Genomic DNA, 18,219 nt, shown 5'->3' on the forward strand with positions numbered 1-18,219 from the left:
AGGTAACAGAACCAATAATATTTTCAGCATTTTTTTAAATGTACATGAACTCAGCTTTTGCTCATAAACTCAGTAGGGGTGAAATCTGTTTCCGTAGACAGGGTCAAATCTAAACCTTTCCACTATGAAAGCCTTCCTTTTAGTCTAAAGCACTCTAGTACTCTACTCTAGTTCAATACTAAACTAGTACTGAACCACTGTCTAAGCTATCATTAGCCTCTGCATATACTTTATTGGAAGAACAACTTACAATGATAGTGAATAAGCACAGAAAGAAAGTTTGAAAGACAAAGTAAATATTAGGCCAATGAATCACAGAAAAGCCAGAACTACATCTGAGACAGAACAAAAATGAAAAACTGCTGTAACAAATTTTTGGATCACTTCTTATTAGGCTTTTTTTTTTTTAAACTGCACACTTGAAAGTAGGACCACACACAGTTTGAAAATCCAGAATTGTCTTATTTATTGATGATACACAAGAAGGGTGTCCAGACCAGTATGCTACTAGACGAAGCATTAAAACACTTGTCAGCACTGTGTAGTCACCAGTGTGTTGTGCTAGTCAAGCAATCATGAATGAGGTGAGGGAAACATTAATGTCTGTTGGTCCTCCGAAAATGCTGGCTGTGCTGCTGTCCTGCTCCTGATTGCTCCTTCATGCTGTCATGTCATCGCCTGGTTTTTAATTTCTGATGAGTCCAGGAGTTGGATCGCTATTAACTATAAGCAAGTCACCTCTTCTTTGTTTCTATGCTGATATATTTCATGGCTTGTATCTTGCTCACAGACTACAGTAAGAGTGATGGCTACCACTCAGCATTGACTTATTTGCACAAAGCTGGACATTGGGTCACACAATATAAAGCAGGAAGAAATTACAACATTTTAGTATCAGCTGTTATATAAGCTGTATATAAGCATTATAAGGTCATTTTCATGATAGTAGGCATGGACCTTCTGCATAGTTAGGGAGATTAAAGATGAAGAATTTTATAGGTACTCATGTCCATAGTGAACATCTCGTATTACTGAGATTACAGCGGAAGAATACAACATTGTGGAGGATACTATTTGCTTTAGAGACCCTTATTCTATTGGCATTGTGCTTGAGACCACTCCAGTGATTGCTCCATCCTGAAAACTTCCATTTCATCAGATAAAGGTTCTGCAGGAACTACATCTACTCAGAATTACATTCCTCCTGAGGTGAAGAACCTAGAACAAAGCTTATTTATTATTCAAGCCTTCAGAAGGTGGTTTAGATGGGTGCTGAGCAACATACAAGTTTCTGCTGAACACCTGTTGGGGGTTAACCTCCACTCTAAACTAGTAAGCTAAAGAAATTAATGTAATATCAAGTGCCCAATGAGCAATCATGCAGTACACAAGGCTAAAACATAGGCTGTACCTTATCTGAGAATCAAAGTTCAGATGTTTTTCTTTCATGATCTGTAGGACTTCATTGGGTCCTGTTCCCAGGTGGGTAAAGAGGAGAGTTCCTCAGACAGCTCTTTCTTGATAGGCCATCCCCAGGCTGTAAAAAAAGGAGCCAGATTCCTATTCACCTGCTGAGAAAACTTCTGCGCCCACAAATTCATCTTAGAAGGGTCGTCTTTTGGGATAGAGGACATTTTCTGGTAGTCAGAGAAGAGGTGAGTGAAGGGGTCCCAGCCAAACCCTTCCTGCAGCTGCGGGAGAAGAACAGTATAAAACAGTGAACTTTTCATTTCATTGACATTATTCCTGTGTTACAAACAGTAGAGTGACCCTCCCACCCCTTGTTTCTCTAGTGTCTTTTGGATTTAATGTAAAGTTAGAAGAAGGTATCCGGCTTTCAGGCTTCAGAGCACAACTTAGAGTACAGAAAAATACACCTTCCCATTACACTGGCTTGCAAGCACAAACAGAGATGAAAGATGCGTTGGGAGGAGCTAGAAATGTCAGCAATCATCTATACAAGTTGTTGGTTTGTGTGGAAGAAAGATTCTTGTGCAGCAAAAGGAGTATCAAAGAGGATGCTGACAGATAACCTGGACAGAAGGAAGACAGGAGAACAAGGCATGATCAGAAAACAAGAAGGAGAGACTGTGAGCTGAGCATGAGTTTTGGCTAGGAATAAGAACACAGGAGTTTCAGATTAAAAAAAAAAAAATAAAAAAAAATAGTCTTGTATGAGCAAGAAATTTAAAGTAAAGAGGGAGAGGAAACCTATGTTGTTGCTCAAGATGAGGTTAATATGAAGAGCTGACTTGAAACAGCATGACAGGATACAGAATATCTACTGAATATCTTTAGTTCTTTACCAAGCCATGACTTGCATCTCACTTCCTGATACTAAATAGTTTGACACTAAAACATGTTCTACAAATCCACCATCATGCTGGAACAGCTAAGCAGGAGCAGACAGCATTTCTACATTAGGAAGTACAGGCAGACAGATTATCTACCTCTCATAATCCCCTATTACCATGGAAACCCCTGGTGCTGAGACTCGCTATGGACTAGGCAATATCTTTAGCTTGATGATTTAGGCTCACTGATTTTCCACTCTGGAACGTGGTAAAATCAGGATCACTACTCCTTCAATAAATATTTTGTTATTCATAGAAGATGTGAGAGCTCCCAGACAAGGGGGCTGAGGGACATTCACCTCAAAACAGTCAGTAGCTTAAGTCATCATAATGGACTTTTTTTTTTTCTTTGCCAGCTAACTCAATGTCCCACAGGAAAATTGCAGCAGATTAAAGGACTAAAGATCCAAGTTTGATCATCCTTTTTCCACATGATATAATCAAACATAAATATATGCTATATAATTATATATACCATATATATAATACATATACATGTATATATTGTTATATATAACAAGCAGTTCCTGTTTCTCTCCTAGGGAGAGAGATTAATATATTGTACTAAGTTCTGTTCCTGAGCAGTTAAGCCCCAGTCTTTCAAAGGAAGGGTAACAGGAGATGCTAGCACTACACAATCTACGTGTGCATCTCTCAAGTGATTTCTGGACCTATGATGAATCCGGATTGTAAGCAAACACTGGCATGACACCTGGAGTCACCAGGCTGAAGACATCCTTCTGACACAGGGTTCACCAACTACTGAATCATAGAATATCCCGAGTTGGAAGGGACCCATAAGGATCATCAAGTCCAACTCCTGGCACTGCACAGGTCTATCCAAAAGTTTAGACCATGTGGCTAAGTGCACAGTCCAATCGCTTCTTAAATGCAGACAGGCTTGGTGCAGTGACTAATACACTCGCTTTTCCCAGTTACCTGCAGGTATGTCTCCAGAGCAGTCCATACGTTCCAGTCCTTTAGCTGAGCACCTTTCTTCAGATACTCTCTTATCCTTTCCTCCCGGCACTGTGACGTAAGTGCCTCATGTGCCTGATGCCTGGGAATCCCCAGCACCTTCTCATGCACATAGACAGACCAGAGATTGCAGGTGGCCTCTGTGGTATGAGGTGGAAACTCCCATGCTTGCTGCTGTTGATTGTGTCCCAGCTCATGGACAGGACCCCAAAGACCAGTAGTTTTCATGTGCTTCACATCTATCATCTCCTTCACTGAATCGATGTGGCACATGATGGGGTAGCCAGAATGCATCCAGCCTGCAAGAAAAACATAAGTACTTACCCCAGTGCCTCTTAAACATAAGTAACTGTATTTCTTTTTCATTTCTCCAGCACCTTTCCTCCATCTCACAAACCATGCTGTATTACAATTACATTACAAGCTGTATTCAATGGCTCTATGTCCAAGTGAAGGCCGGTGAAGTGAAGGCCTCAGGGGTCTGTCCTGGGACCAGTACTGTTCCATACCTTTATCAGCAACATAGACAGTGGGATTGAGTGCACCCTCAGCAAGTTCACAAGAGACACCAAGCTGAGTGGTATGGTTGATACAACAGAAGGAAGGGATGCCATCCAAAGGGACCTGGACAAGCTTGAGAAGAGGGATCATGTGAACCTAATGAGGTTCAACGAGTTCAAGCACAAGGTGCTGCACCTGGGCCGGGGCAGTCCCAGGCATGAGGACAGACTGGGAGAAGAACTTATTGAGAGCAGCCCTGCAGAGAAGGACTTATGGGTTCTGGTGGATGGAAAGCTCAACGTGAACTGTCAGTGCGTGCTTGCAGCCCAGAAGGCTAACTGCATCCTGGGCAGCATCAACAGAGGGGTGACCAGCAGGTCAAGGGAGGTGATTGTCCCCCTCTGCTCTACCCTTTTGAGGCCCTACCTGGAGTGCTGCATCCAGGTGAGGGGCCCCCAGCACAAGAAGGATGTGGATCTGTTAGAGTGGGTCCAGAGGAGGGCCACAAAGATGATCAGAGGGCTGGAGCACCTCTCCTGTGAAGAAAGGCTGAGAGAGCTGGGGCTGATCTGCCTGGAGAAGAGAAGGCTCCGGAGTGAGGTTACCTCATTGTAACCTTTCAGTACTTGAAGGGCACTTAAAAAGAAAAATGGAGAGCAACTTTTTGCTCAATCAGATATTGACAGGATGAGGGGGAATGATTTTAAACTAAAAGAAAGGAGATTTAGGTTAGAGGTTAGGAGGAAATTCTTCACTCAGAGGGTGGTGAGGCACTGGAATGGGTTTCCCAGAGAGGTTGTGGAGGCTCCATTCCTTGAGGTGTTCAAGACCAGGTTAGATGAGGTCCTGAGCAACCTAATCTAGCAGTGGCGTCCCTGCCTATTGCAGGGGGTTGGAACTAGATAATCTTTGAGGTCACTTCCAACCTGAAACATTCTATCATTCTAAGATTACCATAAGTGACTTTTTTTTTCCTTTTTGTGAGATAAGGAAATAGTACAAGCGTTACTGTATCAAAGAAGAGATAGAGACAGTACTATCAGTTAAGTACAGTTTCACCTACTTTGCCTTTTATATATTTAAGTGCACACTCACAGTTGGGCTGAGGATGAGATTTTTGGTTGAAGGAAGGTTCAGGTTTGGGGCAGACTTTCTTTCCTGTCTCTTGCCCAGAATACCCCCGAATGCTCACAAACCAAGCACAGCTGACACCTACCCAAATGTGCAATAATGTGATTCAGCACCCTGGCAGAGTTTGACTTCCTGTGTAGAGTGTGGATCCTGCATGTCTGCACTCCAGAAGTTAGCAGTGTAGACAAAATACATGGATGTTACAGCTTGCCATGCTCGAGGGCTGCAAAACTTGTCATGCTGAAGTCAGCTCTTAACCTCACAGAATAGCTGTTCTATAAATAATTTCCCAGTGTCATGCAAGGCAAGAATTTTGTACTGCAAGGGATTTTTCCCAAGTCTCCTTGGTGTTTTCATCCTTGACTTGTCCTTATTCTTAAAGATTCCCAAAGCTTCATAAAAGAATCATCTCCCCAAAATCAAACACCTATCGTAGAAGTGGATAAACAGCCCTTATTCTCACTACATACATGTAGGGAGCCTACACAGCTGGCTTTAACTGAACAATAAGCCTGTATAGTACTCAAGTGAGAGGACATCAATCACAACCCCCTTCCTGCAGAAACTATTTAAGATCTTGAGCTCCCCAATTTCTAATAAGAGGGATGCGTGTAATTAAAAGCCATAGGCATGCAAAAAAATCAGGTCCAGAAATGTGAGTGAAACCATTTATTCCACCCAAAACAGGAGGGAATTTTGTGTTTGCAGCCAATGGTCTTTTTAACTGGCATTTGCTTAGCATAGCTGAACTTAACGTTCCCAAAATGTGTAACAGATTATTCCCATGTGCCTTAGCAAAGGATTAGGGCATCAGGGTTTGTGCCAAGACCTTGCCTCATTTTGGGATAATGAATTTCACCAACGTGATTTGAAAACCAATTGAAAAAATAGTATTACAAGGTTCTGAATTTATCATCTAGCTTGACTCATTCAAATACACTCAGTACACAACTTGAAAAGCTGGGGTCATGGAGTATCAACTGCAAAACTACAAACTCATGGGCTTTAACAGTAGTATTGCTTCTGCTTCTCCACTGCCATCACCTCAGGCACATCTTTTCCAACTAAGGTTTGCCCACAGTAACCTTTGCACAGCCTGCTTCCAGCAGGTAGGTACACACGAGTATAACAATTATCACTGAATGTAAGCAAACAATCCTATGGCCGAGGCAGGAAAAAACAAAAAAAAAACAACAAAAAAACAGAAATTAGATCAATGTCTCCCAGCTGTACTGATTCAGCAGTACATTCAGGAAGGAGACAAAAAACCCTGCAGTCACCAGCTCTGCCTCTTAACACATCCAGGCAGCAGAACAGCTGAGTGAGACAATGCTGGTTTAGACAGAGAGGCATCTGAACGGGTCTATTTAATTTTTATAAGTACTGTCTTACTGTATTTTCATACTGTTTGAGTAGCTCACAATTATGCAAGGATCACAATCATTTGACCCTTTACGTATGTTTCCAGTCCGGCTTTACTGAAGTGACTTCGCAGGAACAGATCTTGCTACTAGAGGCCACTTGCCTTGTAGCCACTTGAGAAATGCCATTTGTCAGTGCACCTACCACATGAGATCTGGACATCTGCTACAATCCTCTCTGGCCTTGGGAACTTTGTTGGTATGGCTGCCAATTTGCTTATTGCCACCATGATCTCATTCCACAGGGTCAGCAGTGGTTTTGGGTTCTCCAAGTGGCGGATGCTGTCAGCTGGTACCGTCAGGATGAGACTCTCAGCTGCCAGTTCTGCCCAGGGAGCAGGGTAGTGCCGGATACTGGCCTTCCACTGGTTTTCACAGGTCTCCCCTACATCAACACAGAAAATCAGTTAACCACAGCTCTAACTTTTGAGCACACTCCCAGAAGTCAAGCTGAAGAAACAGATCACAGTTGAGAAATTCTCTTGGAAAACAGTACGTGGTAGGTGTGCAACTGCAGGTGGTTGGTTGTTAATTAGTTAATCCTCACCCTGTACTTGGGAAGCCTTAGGCTCTTATGGATGGGAGACAGATGGGAGCAAACTGTCATATACCAAAGTAGTTAGCATGGCAAGAACAAATCTCTGTTTTCCTTCTGAGAATAAGAAGCAGGCTTCTCCAGTCTCACTTGATGATCTTGCTTCTTCTTCTCCAATGGAGTTTTTTCTCCGTCTAACAACACTGATTTCTGTTTAATTTGATAGAGGAACAAGATGTTGCATACCACAAGGAAAGAGAAAATGACAGAAATCATGGAAAATTCACCAGAGATTTATCACACTAAAGCACACAGAGTGCAAGATAAGCTTTGTTGTGACAGAACACTCCCATCAACACATGGTTTTCACCAGAAATGACAATTTCAACCACTAAGAAATGTTGGTTTAGACAAACCCTGCCCTTTTTGTGACAGCTCCCTCACCTCCCTCATGTGACAGCAGGCACAGAGTGAATATGTGAATTACCTGGAATCCCAGAGCAAGACAAACCAAGGAAACTGAGTCTAGGCATTACTAAACACAGTCAGGTGCTCCTAAGCATGGCAGCATCTTTCATTTCAGTCACAGGGATAGCAGCATCATGAGCAGCACTAAGAAAGGCACCAAGGTAAATAAACCTACCAAGCTTGAAGAAAGGAGCTCTGACTGCCCCTTCTACAGTGATGGGCACTTTTCCCAGGACGCTCCTTTCTGGTACTATGATGTAAATGAGGCCACCCCAGAGGCAGGAAACTGACTGTTTCTGGCAGGTAATATCACAGGTACGTATTACCACTGGGGCTCGTTTCAGCTCTTCAGCATTAGAGAGGTCATCCGCATGACACCCAACCTGCACCTGGCAAACAGAAGGGTAGGTGATTTGTGAGCAGCTGGGTAAAATGCTTCAAGTACAACTTTGCCAACGAACTATAGCACCCTGAGCCCTCTGCTGTAGCGCTGTTCCTGCAGGGCACATGTGCAGAAACAGCTTTCTAACTTCAGAATTGTTCAAGTGTTCAGCCTGTGGTGGCCAGAAGCAGCAAAACAAAACAAAACAAAACAAAACAAAAAAGTTAAAAAGTTTAGTGCTGTCTCTATCTCGGACAGTCTCACGGCTCTGCTCCTATTTTTACCGGGGTCTGCTATATCCTTCATTGGCAGTTCACAGAATTGCAATGTTTTTTTTTTCACTGTACTTTACTTGTATTTATTTTTTCTTCACCCTGCACCAGCATCAAAGTCACATCCTATAACATATGAGGTGGAGAGGTGTGATCACTCCTGGGTTGTTTTATTGTGCCTCTTCCTCGGCCCTGATACAGTAAAACAGACAAAGTGGCTGCAAGATTATACAAAAATACCTGAGTTAATCTTGAGTTTCAGCTGCAGGAAGCTTACTGCAAAACATACCCAAGCAGGTGAGCTTTTGTCTGCTTTGTTCTTTGATGAGAACAGGATTCCAGTTAACTGGTTTATATCTGATCTGGATACATCTATGAGAGCAACAGTAGCAGCATTGTGGAAGTACATTAGGAGAGTTCTGGAAAGAGACAGAACTAAGTTTCATGATTAGAAGGGCCCACCCAAGTACTTATTTGGGCCTAGAATCACCTTGATCAGTTCTCTCTGCACGGCAACAGAACAGGTACAGCAAGCAGTCTCCAGGCAGCAGCCACAATCAATTATCCTGCCAGCACACAGACGAGGAATGCAAGGAGTGGAAACAAAGTGAAAAATGATGACAATGCATGGAAAGTGCCACAGGGTGGCAGCAGAAGGAAAGGACTGACAAGGCCTAAGACCTATATTCGAGTGCCCAGCTGACATTGTGTAAGCAGTAGCCAAACTAGTAAGGGCTCACCTGCAGACCAGCACCGACCAGCCGACAAGGGAATGTTATAACGGCTGTGTGACCCTCCGGGAGATAGAGTCCTGTACTCCTCCAGGCTGTCTTACCTAAAATGTGAGAGAACACAGATCTGAACAGTCAGAAACTCCTGATGTTATGGATTCCGGAGATTTCAAGCTGCAGTAAAAGAATCTTCTGTCTTTGTCTCTACACATGCACAATTGTCTCACATTTTATCCAATCTGTTGGAAATACAGCTTTAAAGGGAAAGGGTATTGGCATGAACAAGATCATCACACAATTAGCAAGCAAGCCCACCCAAACTTAAAATTCCAAGAATGACGAAGGTACTTATTAATACTTGTAAAAAAATAAACAAAAAATAATAATTAAAAAAGAAACAACTCCTCCTCCACTCAGATCCTCTTACCCTCAGAGGTGCATACTGTGGTGGTATTAGACATAGTTGAAGTTGTAATGGTCATCAAACATCTCCTAAATAACAGACTGACAGTGACATCAAATTTTTCCCAACTGACTAGTCAGCATAAGCTGGGGCCCACACGAATTCCCATTTCTAAGCTGACTGACGTTATGAGAATGCCTAGAGGGCTGTCCTAGCCAAGGCATAAGATGGGTACCCTACCACACCACTAAAATTTAGCAAGCCTCTAGACAGCCTTCCCATGGAAATTAAAGCCTCCTCTGCCTCGGAGATTTCAGTAGACACTTCTGATATACACTGCAAAACTGATCCATCTCTACTGTACTGATCAGGCAAAATCCACTCATTGGTTCTGACAAAGTTTACTCAAGAATATTTCAGCCCAAACAGCAAAAATCCTCAGAAGAGCCGGACCATCCTAAAGCTCCTCATTTACAACCTTCCCTGTCCTCCAAGAAATTTTGTCAGGCAAAACCTAATCCATGGAAAAATGTAAAATAGACATAATATCATAACTTTTCACCAATTCATCTCAATTTTGCTGAACTTACACCTATGGCATTTTTGAAATTGTTTAATCTCAAATCATGGGTTGCCAGCACTTTTCTTTTTTTTTTTAATGTCGAATTACACAAATTCTGAACAGTCCCACTATTCAATTCAATGCTTTCAATCCAACCAACCCTAACAATTTTCCCCTTTTGCCCTGACTCATTAGTGTTACAACCAGTGAGCAACTATTCCACAACTCTTGTCTCTAAACTTCCTCTGCACTCAAGACATTGCCACTCCAGAACTGTCCTTTTTATCTCATTAGAATAGTTTGCAAACAACAACTCTCAATCATATTCAAATTCAAAAATTCAAGATTTATCTGTCCATGGAAAAATACCTTACCAGTGAAATTACTTAAAGTTTAAATATATCAGTACCAGGAATCTCAAAGTTATATAGCTACAAAGCCTAACGTTAGACGAATGATTCAGGACGTAATTACCAAATACCATAGCTTCAGTGATGGTGTCAGCCTATGAAGTTCCCATCCTGCTCACAGTCTCTTGTTTTCACCCCAAAACCACAACTTCACTCCATCAGCTCTGCTGATACAAGAAGTTGTGAGACCGCTACTACTCAGACTGAAATTACCTAGATAAAAAAATAAAACTTTTGTACCTAACTCCCACCTTTTCACATGATGGTCTCAAAGATGGCTCTGTCAGAACACTAGTGGGACAACAAATGGTAGAGCAGAGCCTGGAGTTCCTGAGGAACTTATAGCTTTCTTGAGGAAGCCACTGCACTGTGCAAGTACCCTCAGGAGCTTCTATAGTTGGCTCTTCTCCAAGTGCCTGTGTACCAATTATGAGGATGCAAGACTTCCATGGCATGTTTCAGAGCGCTAAAATCAGTGCCAGCCATAAAAGGAGCCTGCCTGCCACTACACAGAGGCCAGCATCCCCACAAGCCCACAGTGAAACTGGACATCTGTCCTCATGTTCAGACATACACACAGAGGGCAAGTGCCTTGCTGATCCCAGCGCCAGCATGCCTCAAGAGGAAGGGAGATACGGTACTCACCTGGATTAGTGCCATCGATTTCCACGGTAACAGGAAGGGCACAGACCCCAGTGGCAGATTTCTGCACTAGGGCTGCACAGTCTGTCATGGTGTATGACAGCTCAGTTGCCATGCAGAGCAGGGCTGCCTCTTTGGAGTTGCTCTTGACAGGCTTGTGCCTGCTGACGTGCGGGATCCCACTTTGGCGAAGCACTTTGGCCAGGATGCGGTGCATTGAGGCATATGCGGGGCAGTCCTGGGGAGGGATGCGCAGAAAGGCAGCACAGTCTTGTGCCAGCCTTGGCAGCCAGTCTTTCAGGGGAGCTTTGAGATCCTCAGCCTTGTCTACATGGCTCTTGAAAAGAGAGAGTGCCTTGCGAAAGTGGTAGTGCTCCCCAAATGCTGTGGCTGGGAGCTTTGCTGCCTGGACACTCTGCCCCAGGATGCTCAGCCCAAAGCGGTTGAGGATTTTGTTGCCAGGATATTCTGCCACTGCAGCTTTGCCGCGGTTCTGGGAAGCCCAATACCAGGCTTGGCCTCCAATCAGTAGGCCACCCCCTTCTGCTACAAAAGCATGAATTGTCTCCACCTGTTTGTCACTGTAAGAAGGACAGCAGTATACGCTCATGTTGCCTGTCAGCTCTGATACCTGTGACTTCACCTCTTCCTCACTGAAGAGGCCACACAGTTTCTCCAGGCTGGCATCCACACCCACCAGCCCCTTTCTCCCAGCATCTAGCCAGCGGACAGCATTGAGCAGGAATTTGGCCATCTCTGGGGAGAAGAGCTGATTCTCATGGGTTGCCACCACAACACGGCCTCGGCCATAGCGTGCTGCAGCTAAGAGGCAGCGGTGCGAGCTGTCCAGGCAGAGCGGGAAGGAGAGTACACCATGCACCAGCAAGATGGAGGGTGTGCCCTCTGTCACCATATCCAGCTCTGACACACCATGCAGGAGAAAAGCAGAATCAAGGCCAAGACTGGCCTGGTGTCTGCAAAACCAAGAGAGGTTCAAGTTAGCCCCCATTCCAGAATCCTCTGCTTAAACAGCTGCCGTGTCTGTCCCTGCCTCTTCTTCCTCTCTCACCCTAGTACATCATGTTGCCACTTCTTTCATTTTAAAAATAAAGTAAAATCCATCAATCTTTTTTTTTTCTTTTAAAGATTCACTTTTTGCAGTCTACCAGATCTGTAAGAATCTCAGCACTCATTTACAAATGAAGACAAATAAAAGTTTCCAGGCCTGTTACTTTGAAGAGCAGCCTGAAAATCCAAATGCGGGATCTCAAAAGTCAAAGGAGCTTTCATATTTTTTAAGCAAGTCTTTTGCAAATTTAACCTGCAAATGATGAGGAAATCAGCATATCTCCTGTAGCAGAAACTTCCTTGAACTACTCCACCCTAAGTATCATAAACTGGACAAGCCCAAAAGATTTCTCTGTGTGTTCTGTTAAGAAGTGAAGAAAGGATAGATAGACCCCAAAAGACAGACCCCAAAATTCCTACCAGTTATCCTCCACAGTATCTTTGTGGAGCTTTTACCATGTAAGGCTCTTGTATTTTTGCTATTTCTGTATAGCGTCTATATGACACTGTGGAGAAAGACATGTTCAATCGGTTGCAATTACATAATTTTCTCCATTTGGGCAAACACAATTTTTCTTTGACACCTGAAAAGAATCTGTTGTTACATGGCCATTGCAGCCAGCTCAGTTACAATAAAACCTGCTGCCCTTGTGCACACTCATAGGACAGGAAACTGCACCTCTCTTCTGATTATTACTTCACTGACACTGCGAAGTAAATGAAAGACTTTCTGGGAATTTTATTTCTGTCATTGCAACTTCCACTGCAGTGAGGTGAAACTGCCACACACAGGAAGCATAGCACCGCTCCTGCTCCACTGAGATCCCATGGCACTTTCCCTAACTGAGCAGAAAGTGGTGCTAGGCACAGTCCAGTATGCTCAGTGGCAAGGGGAGGTGGAGGAAGACAGAGGGGCAAAGTCCAGGGCACTGCTGTCTGCTCTGCGATACAAGACACAACAGCTCAGAGTTTCACAACCTGCTGCTCTGAGACCAAAAGGCCAAGCTAGAATCCCAAACTAACTTGAAGCACAGCGAGTTCCTGCTAACAGCCTGTGTCTTCTGGAGAAGGGAGGTGGCACCAGGCCTGCCTCCTCAGCTCAGCATCAGTCCAGCGGTTTCACTTGCAAAAAGGAAATTTTTGCAGGTTAAGCAGGTTTAGCAGCTGTCAGGCAGAGCCCAGCCCAGAGTGCTGGTGAGGTGCTCCATCTCCAGTGTGGTTTTGAACTGTGTGAAAGTTGGCCTGAACATACCCACCCTGGGGGAAAGCATGGGATAGGAGCCGGGGAGTTGCTCCTCCTTTCCCCAGCTTGCTGTGTGGTGCTCACAGGCACAGCTGATCAGGGAGACAGCTCTACAACATGGCTGCACTCATTTCTTGACCCTGAATGAATGTCCTAACCCACTCCCCTGGAAGCAAAGTCATCATTCTTTCAGATTACAAACAGCAAGGAGATTCTCTCTTACATCTGAAGACTACAGCTGCATCCCACCCTGGCTATTAAAGAACCAGCATTCAAACATCATCATCTCTTACCTCAAGGATCTTCTGTAAACATCTCATTTGCATAACTTGTTTAAATAGACAGAACAATTCAGATACTCACGGAACAGTTAAGGGGATCTTTGGAATTTTCTTGGCAACTTTGAAGATCCCTTTCGCTACAGGATTTCCTGTGAAGTACACACCAGCCACACTGGTCACCTGGTTCCCAGGGAATTCAAACAGCACCTTCTCCTTCCCATGTAGACTACCCCAGTGCCAAGCCTGGCCTCCAATGAGCAGGCCTCCACCTTCCTTTACAAAGCAAACCACGTCTTTTGCCTGCGTGCTGTCATAGGCATCCATACAGTACACCCCGTGGTGGGTGCTGAGCGCTACCCCAGCCTCTACTTTGATGCCAGCCCCAAGGAGCAGCTGGGAGAGGGAATCCAACCGGTGATGGGACCCAACCAGGGCCGCAGGGGAAGGCTTGAGCCACTCCACAGCATTTCTGAGGAACTGGGAAAACTTGGAGCTCTTCATGATTCCCTCGTGGGAAATAACCACCATCTTGCCTTTCCCATACCGTGAAACAGCGATCAGAACCTGCTTCTCAGCGCTCAGAAGCACAGGGTAGGCATCCTCTCCAACAAGCAGCAGCTCACAAGGAACAAAACCACCAGTGAAGTCCCATTCTCCAACACTGTCTACTAACAGCTCATAGGTAGCAGAGGGTTTCATCTTCAAGCCACTCTAATCTGATGGAGAGAAGAGCAACATTCATTGCAGTATGGCTCAGCAATACAGAACTGCTAAACTGCTAAAGGAAGCGACTGTTTTAACAAATTCTGCAAATTCTCAAAGAGGAGAACAAGGAAATAAGGATGAATACATTCCCATTAACAATTGGTTTGGAGAGGGAGAATGGCAGAAACTCCAAGAAGTCTACTAGGAACTTGCCTGGTAGAGGTGGCTTACATGGAAGGTGACAGACAATAAAAAGACCTGATCAGCACAATACATGGCGTAATTCAAACATGCAGTTTCCAATTTTCTTCCCAATTGGGTATGTATAGAAATACACATGCCTGCTGTGGCATAAGTTTCCAAAGATGCACTTTTTCTAGCTGTTCAGACACTAAAAGCAAGGAGCATTAGGTGGTGACATGAAGAGGAAGAGGGTTGATAGAAACAATAGAGACAAGCAGTTCCCTGTCACAACTGACAGTTTAAGCCACATGGGACCTAGCAGAGCGGGTCTGGGCACAGGATTTTCATGCCCTAGTATTCTGTTCTAAACTGCCACATGATATCAAGGAAATAATTTCCCTCTTCTGCAGCTTTGTTTTTCCCATCTATGAAGCGAGGAGAATGGTACTGACCTTTGTTGCCAAAGCCTTTGAAGTCTATTGGGTGACACGTGCTATATTTAGCTTCCCTCAGGTCGAAAGTTTGGACTAGCTCTTCAGCAAAATCGTCTCCTGCTGAGTTGAGGCTTCTGTGACTGTGCAGACAGGAAGAGTTTTGTGGAGGAGAGTTTGACCAAGTCCCACCCACTTCGTGTCATTCCGAATTCACAAGGCTGACGAACACTACGCCTACGGCAAGAGAAGGTGTTGTTCTGGGGCAGACTTTGCCCTTTCCTGGGCAGCATCCTGTGCCAACATCGGTCTCTATAGCCTTCACATACATTTCAGATTTGGCTACCCTGAAACCAAATCCTTGGCATGCTAACACAGGAAAATAGAGAAGTTCTGGAGAAGCAGAATCCTTGACACCCAGAGAGCCTCTGGGTGAGAATTAAGGGGATGGACAGCAAAGCAAATATATTTTGTTGTGGGTGTCATGGGTGTCTATTGTTGACCACCCACCCAGGATGATGGCATAGATGAGCTATTCTATAAGCAATTAGGAGAAATCTCCTGGTTGGTTGTCTTCACCATTCTGGGAGAGTTCAACTTCCCAGGCATAAACTGGAGGAATACTGACAAGTCTGAGAAATTGCCAAAGCATTTTGAAGACAACCTCCTGTCACAAATGTTTAGCGAGCCAACTAGGAAAGATGCCTTCCTAGACCTGCTATTTGAGACTACAGGCCTTTTGGGAGATGTGAATGTAGGTGGCTATCTTGGCCACAGCAATCATGAAATATCAGTTTAAAACTTGTGTTGTAAGGAGAAAACGTCAACAGAGTTGTCACCCTGGACTTTAAGCTACTAAGGAAGCTAGTTAACAGTGTCTCCTGGGAATATACTCTAAAGAGGATTTAGGGATCCCTGAAAGCTGGTCACTTTTCAAGAACCACCTTTTAAAAGCCCAGGAGCAGGCACCATGTTGCAAGTCAAACAAGTGGGGCAGAAGATTGGCTTGGCTAAACAGGGAACTCCTCTTGGAACCTGGGCGAAAGAAGTACCTGATCTCTGGAAGCAAGGTTAGGGTTCACAGGGAGATTATAGAGCCACAGTTCACATTTGTAGGAAGAAATCAAGGTAAAACTAATCTTATCTTGAGTTGATCCTAGCCAATGCAGTATCACACAACCAAAAAAAAAAAAAAAAGAAAAGGCCTCTGAAAGTATGTTGAGAGTCCACAAGTCCAAGGAAAACACTGGATAGTCACCTAACAAGGGAGAATGAGGAAAAGGTTGAGATATTTAACATCTTTGTTGCCTCAATTTTCAGTATTAATGATAGATTGTGGGTTGTCAGGTCCTTTAAGTTGAAGGATCATGACTGGTGGAGCAGTGACTTTCCATTTGTGGTCACTGAAATTAAAAGGACAAGTTGTATCAATTGAACATTTATAAATCCATGGGGTCTGACAGTATTCACCCTGGAGTACTGAAGGAGTTAACAGGTGTTATAACTGGACTCCCCTCAACAATTTACCAAGGGGCTTGGGAGTCTGGGATGAACCCTGCTGACTGGAAGCTGGCTAATGTTATCCTAATGTACAAGAAGTGCATGAGAAAAAACCAAAGAAACTACAGACCTAACAGTCTATCCTCAGTACCTGGAAAACTTACGGAGGTTATCCTGAATGCTACTGAGAGGCAGTTAAAGAAGAAGGCTATTAGACATAGTCAACATAGGTTCATGAAGGAAAAGTTCTATTTTAATAATTTGGAATCTTTCTACGATAAGGTCACCCACTTATTGGATGAAGGGAAGGCAGTAGATGTAATTTTTCTGCATTTTAGTAAGGCCTTTGGTACTGTCCCTCACTGCATCCTTCTGGACAACCTGTGAGATGAATAGGTACACACTATGCTGGGTGATGAACTGGCTGAATGGTAGCACACAGACAATCGTACTGAATGGGACTACATCAGGCTGGCTCGATTCTAGGGCCAGTTCTCTTCAAGATTTTTATCAACTATCTATGCAGGAGTGGAGTGCATCCTCAGCAAGTTTGCTAATGATACTAAACTGGGAGGTGCTGTTGACTCAAGGGATGAGAGACCTCGCAAAAGGTTCTAGGTAGACTGAAAGAATGGGCAATCATCAGTGGCACGGAATTCAACAAGTGAAAACGTCAGGTTCTATACTTGGAACAGAGCAATACCAGACACAGGTATAGAAGGGGATATGAGTGGCTGGGGAGCAGCCCTAGGATCTGGGGGTGCCGACTGATAGTAGGCTCAACACGAATCAGCAGCGTGCCCTGGCAGCCAAGATGGCAAACTAACTGGGGTGCATTAAACACAGCATAGCAAGACAGTCAAAAGAGGTGATTCTCCTGCCATATCTAGCGCTGGTGCAACCAGTGACCACTTTTCAACTGAACTATTCTAATTCTAAACCAACCAGAAATATTTGCTTTAGGGTGCAAAATGAACATCATTTCTTCAAAGAAACGAACTGCTTCTGTATCCCAGAAGAGTTTTCTTTAGGGAACATTGTGTCCCTTTCAAACTTTGGTTCACCCAGGCAGCTTTCACACTCCAGAGTTACATCCGACTGTCCAAACTCTCTCCATCCAAAAAAAGGCTTCTCTTCTTTCTTGTGTAGTCTTTGGCAAAGTATTAAGTCAATCAGCTTTTTTTTTTTTTTCCTTTTTTTTTTTCCTTTTAAATCCCATTCCTATTTTCTGAGAATTCCCTGGACCCCTACTACGCAACTGCTCTGCTATGGAGATCAAACTTCAGTTCAGCTTTAGTAGCAACAAATTCATATTACATATTTTCATCTTTTTTACATTTTTACACCCTAGTACTGATAATAAAAGGAAAGTTTGTCAGATCTTTGTTCAGCTTCCTGCTCCCTACTAGATGAAGTCAGTGTATAGCAATGGCAAGGGACTTTCTGCTAAAGAAAGTTTACTGTATAAATGAAGCCAGAAAATATGTATGCGATATGAAAACATCACCAGTTAACCCATTCATTCTCAGAGTTGATTAGAGCATGTTTCCTGGTTTATTTTTTTGCTAAGGCTCTTATGGTCTCCAAATCTATTTTACTTTATTTTTTTCCTCTCTATTTCAGCTACTGCTCAGGTTGGTCTCAGCTGTGTTATAGGTTTTTCCCAGACTTCATGCTAAATTTCTCTGTGACTGCTGCTTGAATTACATTTTTACAGAAATGATTAAATGTTCCATATGTTATTTTGCAGACTGTCTCTGTGCTCCCCCTTTTTTCTATTGCTGTGGTCTCAGTTCGGCCTTTCTGCTTTGACAGGCTGCTCCAGTATGCACCATAACTAGTGGAAAAGCAAGTGCAGAAATCAGTTCATAAATGTGTCAAAACTTTTCTATGATCTGTCCATGTAGTTGTTGTTGTTTTTTTTGTGTGTGTGTGTTTGTTTGTTTTTGTAGTGGTGGTGGTATTACACTAAAGAAGAACAGATACCATTCTAAGGGTGACATTAAATTGAGTTAGTC

At 43.7% G+C, this 18,219-nt stretch overlaps 1 protein-coding gene across 4 annotated transcripts; it reads right to left on the reverse strand.

The window, feature by feature from the left end:
- Positions 1–441: 441 nt before the first annotated feature.
- Positions 442–14,081, reverse strand: LOC119716025 (TRPM8 channel-associated factor 2-like). Of its 4 annotated transcripts, none has more exons than XR_011811791.1 (8): positions 13,465–14,081; positions 10,794–11,764; positions 8,783–8,877; positions 7,564–7,777; positions 6,531–6,770; positions 3,294–3,631; positions 1,412–1,537; positions 442–1,218 (listed from the first exon to the last, which is right to left on the reverse strand). XR_011811791.1 is itself a non-coding variant. In XM_072042980.1 (8 exons), exons 1-7 carry the CDS (start codon positions 14,079–14,081, stop codon positions 1,446–1,448), a joined length of 2,721 nt encoding a protein of 906 aa, XP_071899081.1. In that variant the 3' UTR covers positions 442–1,218; positions 1,412–1,445. The 4 variants fall into 4 exon arrangements, 3 of the variants coding, with proteins under 3 accessions (XP_071899081.1, XP_071899085.1, XP_071899080.1); XM_072042980.1 differs by having other exon boundaries at positions 1,412–1,691; XM_072042984.1 differs by having other exon boundaries at positions 442–1,537.
- Between the last annotated feature and the right edge of the window lie 4,138 nt (positions 14,082–18,219).

This window comes from Anas platyrhynchos, chromosome 1 (genome assembly GCF_047663525.1).
Source record: "Anas platyrhynchos isolate ZD024472 breed Pekin duck chromosome 1, IASCAAS_PekinDuck_T2T, whole genome shotgun sequence".
Lineage (NCBI taxonomy): Eukaryota > Metazoa > Chordata > Aves > Anseriformes > Anatidae > Anas > Anas platyrhynchos.

Excerpts from the sequence above, each read along its gene's own strand:
- LOC119716025 (XM_072042980.1), bottom strand. The coding sequence starts at position 14,081 with ATGAAACCCTCTGCTACCTATGAGCTGTTAGTAGACAGTGTTGGAGAA. Across the intron at positions 8,878-10,793 it reads AATCGATGGCACTAATCCAG|GTAAGACAGCCTGGAGGAGT; the intron begins GTGAGTACCGTA and ends CTCACATTTTAG. Across the intron at positions 7,778-8,782 it reads TGGTCGGTGCTGGTCTGCAG|GTGCAGGTTGGGTGTCATGC; the intron begins GTGAGCCCTTAC and ends TCTGTTTGCCAG.